The following is a 16,191-nucleotide window of genomic DNA, read 5'->3' on the forward strand; positions in this document are numbered from 1 at the left end:
AATTTTGGACCCTTTAGACCTCAATGTGGACCAATTTGATAACCGGGCCCAAATATCAAAAATCTAAATACATGGTTAGATTCAGCATATATCAAAGAACCCCATATATTCAATTTTTGTTGAAATCAAACAAAGTTTATTTTTGGACCCCGATTTGGATCAACTTGAAAACTGGGCCTATAATCAAAAATCTAAATACATGTTTGGGCCAGCTGAAGGACGCCTCCGGGTGCGGGAATTCTCGCTACATTGAAGACCTGTTGGTGACCTTCTGCTGTTGTCTTTTCTATGGTTGGGTTGTTGTCTCTTTGACACATTCCCCATTTCCATTCTCAATTTTATTAGATTCAGCATATCAAAGAACCCCAAGGATTCAATTTTTGTTGATATCAAACAAAGTTTAATTTTGGACTACTATTTGGACCAACTTGAAAACTGGCCCCATAAGCAAAAATCTTAATACATGTTTAGATTCAGCATATCAAAGAACCCCAAGGATTCAATTTTTGTTGAAATCAAACAAAGTTTAATTTTGGACCCTTTGGGGTTAATGTAGACCAATTTGAAAACGGGACCAAAAATTAAGAATCTACATACACAGTTAAATTCGGTATATCAAAGAACCCCAATTATTCAATTTTTGATGAAATCAAACAAATTTTAATTTTGGACCCTTTGGGCCCCTAATTCCTAAACAGTTGGGACCAAAACTCCCAAAATAAATCCCAACCTTTTATGGTCATAAACCCTGTGTTTAAACTTCATAGATTTCTATTTACTTATATTAAAGTTATTGTGCGAAAACCAAGAAAATGCTTATTTGGGCCCTTTTTTGGCTCCTAATTCCTAAACTATTGGGACCAAAACTCCCAAAATCAATCCCAACCTTCCTTATGTGTTCATAGACCTTGTGTTTGAATTTCATAGATATCTATTTACTTATACTAAAGTTATAGTGCGAAAACCAATGTGTCTTCAGACGACAGTGACAATTACATTCATTTCTTATAATTTAATCCTAAATTCCATTGTAAACCGTAGAAAACCATGAAAAAACGTTGATGTCGCCACAGTCACATGACTAAATTATGTCTATGGGCTCATAACAAAATAACGTCAGCCAATCAAAAGACGTGTTACATCCAAAATTAAATTATTAATAATTAACAATAACTTTTATTATGTGATCAAGATAAAGTGTAAAATAAGCTATTATTTTAATTGCTACTGAAGGAAGGAAGCAAAGAACGTTTTTTTATGAATAACTTTTTTAGCCACCATTATTCAACATCAAATCAACAATTTCTAACTTAGAAATGAGCAAGTCTTCATAATAACATGGTGAAATAAATGCTTAATTCATGCATTTGTTATATATAGATTAGACTGTTGGTTTTCCCGTTTGAATGGTTTTACATGAGTAATTTTTGGGGCCCATTATAGCTTGCTGTTCGGTGTGAGCCTAGGCTCTGTGTTGAAGACTGAACCTTGACCTATAATGGTTTACTTTTATAAATTGTGACTTGGGTGGAGAGTTGTCTCATTGGCACTCATACCATATCTTCTTATATCTATTCAAACAAATATAATACAACAGGTATTTTTAAAAAAGTAATTTTATTGCAGATAATTAAATTTGAATCGCATGAGTAATGGAATAACCTACAGTTTTAAGCCTAATTCGCTGGCAAATATCAGACTGATTATAACTTAATTTAATTATGTCTGTCTAATCTCCAACTGTCAGCAGCAACTTTCAACTACATTAATTTTTTTCACTAAATAAATAATAGAATATATATTAAAGAGAATTATGGATAACTCCATAATAAGAATTCCTATCACAGATCTATATCACAATTTTTCTTCATCAAACATGTTATAATATACCGGTATTCATATAAATTTCTTTTTTCTAAGAGTCAATATCCAATCATTCATAAACAGCTTAAATTCTTCTGATGCTTCAGGAACAGAATCTTTATTTTCATCTATATAATTCTTTAACCTTAAAAGAGAAATTTACATATGGTTAATCCTAATTTTTACATAGAGCTTATAAAGCAAACATCTAAACTCATAAAAACTAATAATGATTTACTGTAAATTCAGAAATTATTGCAGATGTTTTTATTACTTAAAAAAATGCAACAGGTTTATAATCTCAACAATTTAAACTCACATACTGAAATTTTTCATATGAATTAAACAAGATTTTTTTCAATATCACAAAATATATAATCACAATTTAGTCTAAATTGACAAAATGGCAATTATAAATGTACACAATAATTTCTGAAATTAAAGTAATAAGGCAAAAAAAATTATGGTCTGAAAATTGGTTTCTAATCAAAACCTGTAAACAAACATTTATTTTATTTTGTAATATAGCTGTTCTTAGTGGACTTCCAGGCAATACATGTTTGTGTTTTTTTTATATTTTTTCTTTTATGTATTTATATGAGGGAAGCCTCAAGTGTTACAAGTCTTGACAATGTATACTGGTATTTGCTTTATTTTTCTACTCCTGAAGTCATGATATTAAATCATTGTTTACAAAATTTAGTTGGTTTGCAGTAATCTGTTGGGATAGAAAATTAAACAAACTATATTCCTTTTCTCTGAATTTAAAAATAAGGCTTAAATTAAAATATTGTTTGTTTGCAGTTTACCGACTGACCCTTGAAAATCCTCCCGACTGTGAAAATTTTATTGCTTTAAATTTGAAGAAATTTTTTTTAATACTTCTATTGACGCAATCCGGAACTTTGGGTCCTTTCCAGGAATGATTTAAAGTCTGGGTCAATTACGCATTTCAAGTTCGGTTTTTCTTAGCTTCCCGTCAAGCGTTCATGTGACCATTTAATGATAAAGCACATGGAAATTGTTTACAGGTATCCATGAAGTCACGGAGGAGTACTTTACGCTGTCGTCTTGTGTCAATTTTAAGACAAATAACAAACAAAAAAGTTTATTAGTAAACTGTTTATACAGATTCAGGCACATGTAATGATGTGTGATGATATCATTGACGATGATGCAGCGGATATTCATAACTGACACGATAACCATTCTGTCTCAAACAAATCGGGTACAGAATCTGTGGAGCCTGACTTTATGGAACCAATTTCAGTGGTTAAATAATTCGACAGCAGCTTGAAGTATGGCATATTTTCTACAAATCGTTGTGAAGACGACAAAGATGAAACCACTCCTCCGTGACTTAAATCTTCATGGATATCTGTAAACACGCCTGTACGGAGGAAGGGCTCATTTGAAATTTTAATGGATATAGATCATGCCAAATCAATAAGAAGCAACCCTAACTACACAAAGATGTAGAGAAAATGAATGGTTAGCTTGAAAAATAAATATACTCTCTCTATATTAAATCTATTTTCGATTGCAATGAGTATGCTCCTTTAGGATAAGGGGGGCTGCCCCACTCATTGCAATTATTCTCTTTCTTACAATATTAAATATACCCAAACTGTGTGGCCTGTGTGAATTCAATTAAAACATGTCCTTAGGAGCTATGCTGCCAATTTTTTTTATGCATTAAAAACATTTCAGTACAGACCATTTACTTTTAATGGGCTGCTATGGATTTCACCCCAAACTTTAGATTTTTTTGGTTTTCATTGAAGCCTGGCAAAAATATAACCTTATCACATATAATTAAATATTGTTAGAAATATAAAAACAGTCGAATACTTTTTTTTCAAGTTGCCTTTTTTTCAATTGAGGAAGATTCAATGGTTATTTTTTTTTTTTTATTAAAAAATACACTCTTTAATACATTGTTTTATAAATCTTTAATATCTACATTTTTCTGATGAAAATACTCTACTCATGAAAAAATTCTAATCAAGAAGCATACATGTCTGAATATATTTCTTTAAAACAGTTCTAGTCATAATGACATTCCTTGTTTATAAGTGTTCCAGTATTTAATAATTATACCATATTTTATGTCATAAATTGGATAATGGCACTATGTTAAAGTTTCAGTTTTGGTTAAAAAGTTTTTTTTATCTGAAAATGCCTGTTTATTTGATGTTGGTATTCAGCATGTCCAGTGTTTGTTGTTTTAAAATGGTTTTTTTTCTTCACAAGAAACTTGGTTTAGTGTAACTGCTTGTTTAAACTGTATTTTGGCTGATAAAATAAAATATTTTTCCTACCTACCGACCCTTCAGTCTGAAGGTACAGTCGGAAAACTGCAAACAAACATATTTTTAAGGTTGGCCTAAACAACTTCTTTTAATACTTTAAAATACAATTACCTATTAATTTCATCCAGAACAAATTGTATTGGTGGTATATTTTCCATTGACTTTAGTGACATTAATAGATTTCTCTCTGGAGAATCATTTAGTCTGAAAACTTGTAGATCTTCTTTGTCAACAACATTCCTAAAAATCAAAAGAATGTAAAGAAATTCAGATCTTCATCACATAAGTTAAATAGTAATCTAATTTTCAGTAGTTGTCGTTTGTTGATGTGGTTCATGAGTGTTTCTGGTTTCTTGTTTTTTATATAGATTAGACTTGATTTTCTGGTTTAAATGGTTTTACACATGTGTGTCATTTTGAGGCCCTTTATAGCTTGCTGTTAGGTGTGAGCCAAGGCTCTGTGTTGAAGACCGTACTTTGACCTATATTGATTTACTTTTACAAATTGTGACTTGGATGAGAGAGTTGTCTCATTGGCACTCATACCACATCTTCTTATATCTATATATTATAAAATTACTAGTAACTCCCCCAAAAAAAACCACTTTACAGATCCAGATATTTTGCAGGTACAAACATTCTAGCTTGATACAGCTCTGATTTTGAATTGTGATCAAATTTTAGACATTATATGAGTTACTTAAACAATACAAATGTCAAGATCTTATAAATCTATTGCACAATATTGTGCAATTAAAGATTTCTGCTTCAAACTTTCAAAAATTTGAAATTTGAGAAATTTGGAAAAACAAAATTGAAAACTACTACAACCCTCCTTTGTTTTGCAATAAGCCCAAACCTGACATTTCTTTATATATAATTTACAAGTAGTGTAAGGGAGGTAAATATGAACATGCCCAACATTGAATGTTTTTGAATTTCCTTCCTTACCCTGCTTTTAAATTGTCTTTTGACCAGAAAACCTAGTTTTTCCCCTTTTTTTGCCCCTAATTCTAAAACATGTTGAGCCATAACCCTCCAAAGTCAATATTAACTATCCCTTCATGGTATTGACACTTGTGGTATAATTTCAGAGAGATTCATACACTTAAATACAAGTTATTGTTTGAAAACTACTAAAATGCTTATTTTGGGCCCCTTATTCCAAAACTATTGGGACCATAACCCCTAAAGGAATCAATCCCAACCTTAATTACGTGGTATTTAACCTTCTGGTAAAAAAATTATGAAGATCCATCCACTCAAACTAAAGTTATTATCTGGAAACTAAATGCATCTTCGGACGACGACGACATGATAGCATTTACGACGCAATTTTTTTGCAGTCGTATAAAAAAATAGCAGTGTTAACTTTATATTGTAAAAGAATGATGGCTACAATGAAATGAAGCTGTATACATACTTTGCATTCTGTAAGAGCCGAATAATTATGTATCCCAATTTTGATTCTCTTTCTGTCATCTGAAGATCATATGGTTTATCTTTGGTCCATTTCTCAAACAATTTTAGTCCTTTATTTCCTAAAGCATCTCGTAAATATTTATCTAGACATAAACTGAAACAAAAAGTCAATTAGAAACAACTTGCTATATTTAAACATAAATCTAAAATAAAAGTGTATTAGAATCACAAATAAAAAGCGTTCATACATTGTCACATTTTTTTCAAAAGAAAATAAAAACAATTTCTAGAAATTTGTCCTTAAAGTTTGCTTATTGGAGGAAATTGTCTCATTTACAAATATAAACCACATCCCTTTATTTCTTTGCATTATATTTTTTACAGACATTTCTACTATTTGTATGGTTTAATTTGGAAATAGTTCCAAAATAAGACAAATGTTACAATATTTATGGTCAATTTCTTTCCTCCGAGGATTATAATATAGAATTCTACTTTTCCATTCACAATAACTGATAAGATGAAACACTCCCATGTGAAATGTCACAGAATTTCTATTGGTTTACTTGTTTGAATTGTTTCCCCTTTTGTTATGTCAAGGTTTTTTTATAGCATACTATACTGTATGGGGGGTTTGATCATTGTTAAAGGCTGTACAGTGACCTATAGATGCATCATGCTAATCATTTGGTTTCTGACGGAGAGTTGTCTCATTGGCCATCAAACCACTACTCCTTAATTTCATAAGGATAAGTGAAATTAATTTGAAGACACTAAAATCCTTTGGCAGTGAAAGTCCAACCATAGATGTGAATTCTACACGTTGGAGCAATCAATCTAGAACAAATTCACAAGATGCTTTTATGGCACACTCAATTTTTTTCTGTAGTTCTCCCAGGAACTAAGAACCTGTTGCATACCTGTTTAAAAATAAATTCCTTTTGGATAAAAGTTGTTTGAAAGTGTCAGAAGATCCAACATATGATGATTCTTGTAAAAATAAAGTCTCTACACATCTATGATCTCCTGCTAATAGTAACTCGCCATATCTATAAACTTCATGTACTGTATAGTCTAAAGCCTCTCTTTCACTGCTCTGTAAAAGATTAATAAAATATCTAAACAAGTAACCTTGTTTGCTCATAAATAGGAACGTGGTGCATAATTATATATCATCTATATCTATGTACTTTGTACAGATATTTTTAGTTTGAATATTTTTGAATCATTTATATTGACATCCCTGTACGGCAAAAAAATATAATGCCAAAATATTTTCTTAGCTTCAAAATGAAAGCCATGTTAAGTATACTAACAATTTAGCATTTTTCAATCCTTGCATCTCATGCACATGTATTATATAATTTAAAATCTACAGAGGCGGATTTAGAGGGGGGGCCCAGGGGGCCCGGGCCCCCCCTTTTTGGAAAAAAATTTGATTGCCTATATAGGGAATCACTGAAGCGTGACTGGAGCGGGCCCCCTCTTAGGTCAGTCAGTGGGCCCCCACTTATGAAAATTTCTGGATCCGCCACTGATCTGCTTTTAAAATTAAGGATCAACATATTAGAAGTTCTATTTCAAGATGGTATAAAATTTCAACAACAAAAAAGAAGATATAGTATTATGATTGTCTATGAGAAAACTATCCGCAAAAGATCTTAGACTCTTAGTAGTTAGCAAATATAGGTCACTGTACGACCGTCAAGTTAAATTTCTGATAAGATATCAACAACCATTGAAGGGAAAGCCTTTTTTTTTATCTAGTATACAGTGTACTAAAAATTAAGTACTATCAGTGTTTTTAAAATGTATATATACACTAAGGAGGTTGTAACTCAAGAATTTATGAAACCATCATGTGATAAAATATTTGACACTCCTATTAATACAATACCTTAACAGTTTGAGGAGGTTGTTTATCAAACCCCAGTAAAGACTTTGTATCAGCTTGGTATATAACAAACATGTCCATATCACTTTTCTCTGTATCTAAGTTGTACCTTCAAAGTATAATATTGTATGATTACATCATGTACAATCAATATCAAAATGGTAATAATCAAAACCCCTAATGGACAAAACATTTTGATCAGAGTAGAAAGATTTTTTGTCTGAAAATAAAGTTAAACATATCATATATTTTTTCATTTTATGTTTTGTGTCTTTGTGGATAGGTTTCTTTTTTTGGGGTCAAGTATCAATTTAAACAGACATGCCTTGCTTTAGTCTATTTACACTTTTGGAAGATCACTGCCTGGTAAAAAACAAGTCATAATGGTCATATCCCCTTACATAGCCAGTGCCATAATTTATTTGTTTAATATTTCATCTAATACAAAATATTTTATCCAATACAAAATCTATAGAAATTTTCATTCTTGATTGTATAAACAGCATAGAATACTTGTTCCTTAATGTTAAAAGAAATGTATGAAACATTACTATGGTAAAATATATAGCTTTAATCAAACCTCTGAAAATATACCTCTGACTTCCAAAAGGACATGCCAATAAAATATACCTCTGACTTCCAAAAGGACATGCCAATAAAATATACCTCTGACTTCCAAAAAGACATGCCAATAAAATATACCTCTGACTTTCAAAAGGACATGCCAATAAAATATACCTCTGACTTCCAAAGGGACATGCCAATAAAACTGTTCCTAATTCATTCTCAACCTTCTTTACCAACTGTGACCAATTTTCCATAAAGTTTTCTGTATTACTTGCAGGTCTCATGAAAGGTGGTGGGAGTCTGCTTTCATGTAGTTTTATTTTTTCTTCTTGTTTTATTTTTAACTTTTTATAATGCTCATCCATTTGTTTACAAAGTTCTTGGCCAGTTTCCTCATCTATTTCATGCCAGTTTCTGGCTTTATTTAGAAGTGTTTTATCAATACAATAAAAGTTTGCTGTTTTTTGGAATGGAAGACATTGTTCTCCAAATTGAGATGAATATTCAGTAATCCATTTCAAATTGAAATAAAACCATGGTGACAGATCATCATCCTTTTTAGAATTATTAGAATTAAGAATTTCTTTTCCACCAGCACCATCATCAGATTTCTCTGAATTCCCATCAAATTCTTTATTGCTATTTGCATCCATCTTTGGTTCAGACTGCATCTCAACATATCCATGCCAACCATGGCAATTATTTACACTGAATATGATTATAACATTTGAGGTTTGAAGTGCTGATGACAATATTTCTCTAGGCTGAATATGGGAGGTAACTCTGTTTCTGCAAGCCCATCTGCTGTTGTTGATACAAGTCTGTAGTGATTTTATATTTGCACACTTGGCAATAAAATATCTAATTTTGTCCTTTACTTCCATGACTTCCATCTTTCATTATCCATAAGCTAAATTAGAAAGAAAAAAATACCAATATATAGTGTTTTTTATGAGTCATATAAACACAGGCATCAGTTTTTGACAACAATTTAAAACTGTTGAACATGTTGAAAATTTGCACTCAATAAAAACAAATTCATAATATTTATAAACAAGAATGTGTCCTCAGTACACGAATGCCCCACTCGCACATCTTTTTCTATGTTCAGTGGACCGTGAAATTAGGGTAAAATCTCTAATTTGGCATTAAAATTAGAAAGATCATATCATAGGGAACATGTGTACCAAGTTTGAAGTCGATTGGACTTCAACTTCATCAAAAACTACCTTGACCAAAAACTTTAACCTGAAGCGGGACGGACGAACGAACGAACAGACGCACAGACCAGAAAACATAATGCCCCTCTACTATCGTAGGTGGGGCATAAAAAGAAGATGTGGTATGATTGCCAATGAGACAATTCTCCACAAGAGACAAAAATAACACAGAAATTAACAACTATTGGTCACTGTATGTCCGTCAACAATGAGCAAAGCCCATACCTCACAGTCAGCTATAAAAGGCCCTGAAATGACAATTTAAAACAATTCAAACAAGAAAACTTACGGCCTTATTGATGTATAAAGAAAAGAACAAAAAGGTAACACATAAACAAATGACAACACCTGAATTACAGGCTCCTGACTTAACACATTTGAAAATATGATGAAATTATAAATGAATAAAATATTTTATTTATTTACCAACCACTTTCATCCATATGTGTAATACATACTAAAAACAACATTGCAAAGTAAAATACATAAACATTATATAATATTTTTTTTCATTTTTCCACAAATAACCTGTTCCTTCATACATGTCATAAGAGCTTCAAACCTTTGTTTTGTTGTAAATCTTCTTCTTGATTACATGCAGAATGGGAGTGTTGCTTATAAGCAATTGACCTTCTATACTTTATTCTAAGAGACTTTGTTATTTAAGTGGTTTACATGTTTTGTACAGACAACTATATCATGTATATAGCATAGCTATCAGTTGGTTTTTAGACCTCATAATTTCATAATTTCAAAACTTTTATTGTGTTATTTTTGTTATTAGCTTACTCTCAAGAAGTTTAGCTAGCCTATACATTTAAAACTGCCTTGCTTTATACAAGTCCAAAAGAAAAGTCATACATTGTACCTAGTTGTAGTCCTTATCTTGAAAGGCTATTTTATTTGTTTTAGCAATTGTAATATCTGCGATTATTCCGGGAACGTCACGCACAAACCTTCGGGACAATTACTTGTTACGTAACGTCGCTACAGCGATACCAATTGTATATTTGTCAGCCATTATTAAATTACTATCTGAACCATCAAGTCTTGCTCCGATCTTTCAATGGCGACGAGGATTAAAAACAAAGATAAAAGCAGTGTTTAGCAGCGTAAATAAAGAGAAAATTTACCGGAACACAGAATTGAAAGAAGAAAGTGCTAAAACAAGGAATTAAAAAAAAGATACTGATAAAATAGAGATTATGGACCGAGGAGAGCCCCAGCAGATAACAGTAATTACGGAAACTAGAAATTTACGATCACAACCGTTTATACAGTCGGATGATCAGATATCTACAGGAAAACATTGGGAAGAATGGATGGAAAGTATAAATTTTTATTACTTGCCAAAGAAGAACAAACATCATGCCAGGTATTTATTTTTAAAAATGAAGCCATTTAAAGATGAATACACAGTAACATATGTAATGAGACTGAGAGAAAAGGCACATGCGTGTGAGTTTGAAGCTACATGCGACGAAAGAATATTGGAACATTGTATTCAAACCATAACCAATCAGGATTTGATAAAGAGGGCTATAAGCAAAGGATGGAATTTAGATAAATTTGTGGAAGAAGCAGGACAGATGGAAGACACATGTTTACAGATGAAGGATATGAAAGGAGATCCCAGAGACATCGGTACATTTTCAGCAAATAAAATTCAAAGCAACAGGTCAAACTATAGGGCACATGATGATGAAGAAAATTGTGGTTATTGTGGATTTGATCATGGTGAGGGGAACAAATGTCCGGCATATGGTAAACAATGTAGAAACTGTGACAGATATAATCATTTTGCATCAGTATGCAGAGCGGAAAAGAAAAAACAACAGTACAGAGCTGGCAATTTTAGACGAGAAGGAAGAAGTGTGAAGAAAACAACAGAAGAAAAAATTGAGACAGATTCGAATACAGATATATCAGATTATGATGAAGATGAAGATTATTTTGGAGAAACGATCAAACATATAATGAAAATACGAAAGGTAAAGACCGTACAAGGCATAAGAGACATGGACAAAACAGTGACGGTAAGAATAGACGACGTAGATGTGAAGGTGGAACCTGATAGTGGAGCTGATGTAAACGTAATGGATGAAAACCAATTTCTAAAATTTCAGAATAAAACATACAGTAATCCAGTATTAGAAAAGAGTAAAATCAAGTTGAGCACTCTGCAAAATTCATTACCAATCAAGGGAGAATTTAAAACTATCATAAGAAACAAAACATGTGGCACAGAGACAAAATTCGTTGTTGTAAAAGGAAAAATCAATTCTCCACCATTAATTAGTAAATCCACTCTGATTGAGCTAGGGATGATACAGATAAGAACTGATGGTTCTTTTGTAAAGAAAAACCAATTGAGAATACCAGACAGTGGACCAATTTTCAACTCTGAGAAACATTACCAAATCACACCAGGATGCCAAATAGCCAATAAAGAAGTAAATCTATCAAGAAAACCCATCAACAAAACACAGCAAATAACAGAGTTAAAAAAGAAAAATACAAAAACATCTAAGGAGCAGGAGATTCGTAGAAGATATCACTCAAACTTATTTCAGGAGATAAATACAAGAGACAGACAACCCAAGGAGAAAATCAAAGGGTATGTTGAAAATAGAAACAAGATGAAGAAAATGGGCCCCCCGCAAGACATGCGCGGGAGGGGGCATGGGAGTGATTGGACATACAAATTTATGGGCCCCCCGCAAGACAGGCGCGGGAGGGGGCGGATAAAGAGAACTTTGGAAAACGGAGACAAACGTCAGGAAACCAGGACTGAAACATAAAGGGGAAGAACCAGGAGACCGATACAATTTAGTGAACATTAAAGAGACTATTATAATTTATACAAATTGAGAAAGTGAACATCTATATTTTATTTATTACAAAAAACATTAGTGAACAATACAGAGACTGTGATAATTTAATTAATGTAAACAAACTTTATTTTACACATTTTTAATTTACATTTATAAAGTCATTTTCTAATTCAAAGTTAAGGAGGAATGTAATATCTGCGATTATTCCGGGAACGTCACGCAAAAACCTTCGGGACAATTACTTGTTACGTAACGTCGCTACAGCGATACCAATTGTATATTTGTCAGCCATTATTAAATTACTATCTGAACCATCAAGTCTTGCTCCGATCTTTCAGCAATGAAGCCTAATTTTTTGCTTTGACAAGGCAAGCATTATATTTAAAAGCCTTTCAATACATCATAATTAATTGGACTATGGATGTTTTTTTTATGAAGTCTATATTGATTTTTTGTTTGCACTTTTGGCAAATTAAAATACCTAGTTTTGTCCTATACTATACATTTGTGAGGGGTGTAAAGGAGGGGTTATCTGCACAGAAGTAAGTGAAATTAAATTACCATTTCACGATAAACGAACAATTTAAAATTTCTTGCACATTGATCATGTTGATCTTTTTACCGATTTCACAAAACAAAGTGAATAACGAATATTTTTGACGGCTGCACATGAAATAAAAATGGCAAATCACGTTGCAAGAAAATAACCCGTTACCTACCTCATTTGTATATATGGTACAGGAACACAGTTATCATGGTTATAGTGATTTCATTTTTGTTGTCCTGTAATATAGCCCCCTAGAGTGGACAGTGTGTTTGCCAATTTTTTTTTTAGTTATACCTCTTCCAAATTTATTTCTTCATGTTTTATGCCTCAATAGCATGTAGGGGGATGAAATTACACTGTAAAACAAATTGGGTCATGAATTTTAAAGTGAAGTAGTGATTTGGTCCAGCTGAAAAAAGCTTAAACATGTTAAAAATTAGTATTTAAGAAGCTGTCAAAAGTTCAAGACCTCCTTAAGCAAATGTTAAGCATGTTAAGATAAAACTGTAAATATTTTGATTTAGAGCTGACAAAACTGCTATAATTTTGATATAATTTGTCCCAACAGTTATACTAAAGTTAGTCCGAGATTAGAGTAATATCGGACTATACAGACGTTAAGCACGATATTGCGTCTCAAATGGTAACGTCAAATTTTTACGTTTTACGGCGATTACCGATTATTTGGGATAAGTTTTGTATTTCGCTTGCAATTTTTGTTTGGCACATCAATATAGATACTTCTTATAATGTTTTGTTGTACTGAATATGCATTGAATATTTCCCAATGAAGGTAACGTAAGCAACAAACAACAAAATATATCGTATTTGGGTAATGCATATCTTTATGAAATGAGAAGATATATATATACGGTATGATGAGTGCCAATGAGACAACTCTCTACCAGAGATCAATTGACATTAAACGTATTAAAGTGCAATGTTTTCCCATTTAGCAGTCAGGGGACTTACTTAAATAAGTGATTTTCTAAATCACTGATTCAAGTAACATTATTTCCATAAAGGTTGGAAGTTAGAGTTGTCTTTCTTTAATAATCACCTATTTAAGTAGTACAAATTAATCACTAGAAGAAGTGATTTAATTTTATTGAAGCTTTAAATATAGAATACTAATGATCCAGGGACTAATTATGTTTCTAAACTTATCAGAACCAACATCTGTGTTGTCTAGGATGACCAGGTCATTTCAGGTGATGACCTTGTACTGAATCTAGGATAATGACATAAAAATCACTTGTTTAAGTATCAGACCTCAATTTCCTTCCCAAAAATCACTTCTTTAAGTATCATTCTTTTAATAACCCCCACTAATTTCAACACCCCGAACAGTGAAATTTTTATCGCGAACAGTAGAATTTTATTACATAATCTGAAAGATGAAACCTTGAACTTCACAGGAAAAATACTCCCACTGCTGGGAAAAATCTTTTAAGAAAGTATCAGTTCATTATGTAAAGCCATTAATATAGCATTTTTTTCAACTAAAATAGAATTTTCAGCTAAATGATAGCATCAAAGGCATAAACCTTGCTACTTAAAAAAAACAAAAAGTTCATTTTTTTAAAATTTTACTTATTAAAAGATATTATTTTAACCTATGTGTTTAAAATTTTGAAAAAAACTACATAATCCCAATTTGTGACAAAACCTCAAATTTGCTACTCAAATAAGTGATTTAAAAATCACTTATTTCAGTAAGTCCCCTGACTGTTTAGATCCGAAAAGGAGGAGGATATATATTTTGCTTTAATATAAAAAGTTTGTCGAGAATAACAAGTTAAACGGGTCTTGCTTATAAAAATCACTATACTTTCTTTAATAGCGGTACAATATTAGATTATGAAATGAAACGATTGTCAGAAAAAAAGGTTAATTATAATTCATCTCATATGTTTACAAGCTTTGTATGATGTGGAGAGGTATATAGCCACGCTTTAGGCCCAATTTTATTTTCACTTTCAATTCTATACATATGAATCTTATTGCAGAGAAATAAAAAAAAAAATCGCAGTCAGTTTACGCTTCCCAAATTTGAAAATTTGATAAAGATGATTTGTTATCCTCTTGTGATACAAAACTTTTTCACAACTTAAGAACCTCATCTAAACGAACAAACCCAGTCATCGGATTTTTTTTTATGATGCTTTGTGGTCTTGTTGATAGTATTTGACTATCAAGTAAATTCTATCTGAGGAACTATATACAGATGATCCACCATAAATAGTGTACCCCCGAATCGACAACGTTGAAAACGTACGAAAATCGTCCAGTGGACAAACTTGCAAGACATTTCATTTCTTTGAAAACGAAGTCGTTTTGACTACACAAGTTATCAAAAAGTATGAAGCTGTTTTGTAAAGTTAAAGCACAATTACGGAAAAGGACTATTTAGCATGCAACTAATCTAAATTTTTAATAAATAACGTCGCAAATGACTTTTTTGTAAAAAACGGCGACATCCGACATTGGACATCTTGCAAGACATTTTGCCAGAAGCCGTTGCATTTTTATATGTAGTATGAGTGCTCCAAAAATTCGATTTTGATATGGTCTATGTATGCACATATGTGAGCAGAATTTACACAAACGAAATATCATATAATCTTATATTTTAAAACCTATAAATTTTGATAACTTAACATCTTCCAAAATCTGACCAATATGAACACTATTTGTTTTTGCCAAAAAATAGCGTTGGTCGTATCAGAAACACATATCCAGTAATATTGTTATACTTTATATATGAAGCATATCATTCATTCGAATTTTCGTGGATATAACACTATTTTGAAGAACACAAACACCCCTGCTAAAGTGATTATGTGAATAGTCTGTTACGTCTGACACGCATATTTTTTACGTTTTGTCAATATGTTGTCCTTATTTTAGACTAAAGTAAAAATGATAAAACAATTTGTACTTTTTTTCGGAATAGTATTTACCTGTCTAGTCTATGGATATAAGTTTTATATAACTTAACTGTTATGATTTTATAGAAAAGTTGTTTATTAGTGTGGACTGGTTGATTTCACGGTATTGACGCAATAATGTGCGTAACGTCACAACAGTCAACACACTGTATGACTAAAAATATTATACAATTGAAAAAGCACAGGTTGGATTTATACTATTTTCATTTATTGTCTCAATGAAATGCACTGAGAAATAACTGTGTTCTCGGGCCATGTATAACTTATAAGGGATCTTCTAAGCATCCAGCATACCCACTGGCACTTGTTCCGGTCACAGACTATATGCAGATTATAAGGGGGGGGGGGGGGTAAACTAGTACAAAAACGTCACGGATACAAGTGAATTACCTGCATTTAAAAGTGTGAAATGTTATATACAAAAAGCAGATTTAAGGCACTCATTTTCTGCTATTACTTACAAAAGACGGTTAATTGATACACACTATAAAAATATTTGTGGTGAAATTCAAATAATTGGGAGTCTAGTATGTATAGGGGAGAGCAACGAGTATATCTACGGTCAATCTTCTTTTCTGTAT

At 31.8% G+C, this 16,191-nt stretch overlaps 1 protein-coding gene across 2 annotated transcripts; it reads right to left on the minus strand.

The window, feature by feature from the left end:
- Positions 1 to 1,600: 1,600 nt before the first annotated feature.
- LOC139481550 (uncharacterized) lies at positions 1,601 to 16,161 on the minus strand. 2 transcript variants are annotated; one of them, XM_071264967.1, is made up of 7 exons: positions 16,072 to 16,161; positions 8,230 to 8,968; positions 7,495 to 7,600; positions 6,518 to 6,693; positions 5,599 to 5,751; positions 4,287 to 4,415; positions 1,601 to 2,008 (listed from the first exon to the last, which is right to left on the minus strand). In XM_071264967.1, exons 2-7 carry the CDS (start codon positions 8,949 to 8,951, stop codon positions 1,897 to 1,899), a joined length of 1,398 nt encoding a protein of 465 aa, XP_071121068.1. In that variant the 5' UTR covers positions 8,952 to 8,968; positions 16,072 to 16,161; the 3' UTR covers positions 1,601 to 1,896. The 2 variants fall into 2 exon arrangements, with proteins under 2 accessions (XP_071121068.1, XP_071121069.1); XM_071264968.1 differs by lacking the exon at positions 16,072 to 16,161 and adding an exon at positions 12,832 to 12,942.
- Between the last annotated feature and the right edge of the window lie 30 nt (positions 16,162 to 16,191).

This window comes from Mytilus edulis, chromosome 7, assembly GCF_963676685.1.
Source record: "Mytilus edulis chromosome 7, xbMytEdul2.2, whole genome shotgun sequence".
NCBI classification, from domain to species: Eukaryota; Metazoa; Mollusca; class Bivalvia; order Mytilida; family Mytilidae; genus Mytilus; species Mytilus edulis.

Coding starts and splice junctions, on each gene's coding strand:
- LOC139481550 (XM_071264967.1), bottom strand. CDS start 8,951: ATGGAAGTCATGGAAGTAAAGGACAAAATTAGATATTTTATTGCCAAG. Junction 7,601..8,229: donor TGTCCCTTTGGAAGTCAGAG/GTATATTTTATT, acceptor TATACTTTGAAG/GTACAACTTAGATACAGAGA. Junction 6,694..7,494: donor AACCTCCTCAAACTGTTAAG/GTATTGTATTAA, acceptor AATCTTTTACAG/AGCAGTGAAAGAGAGGCTTT.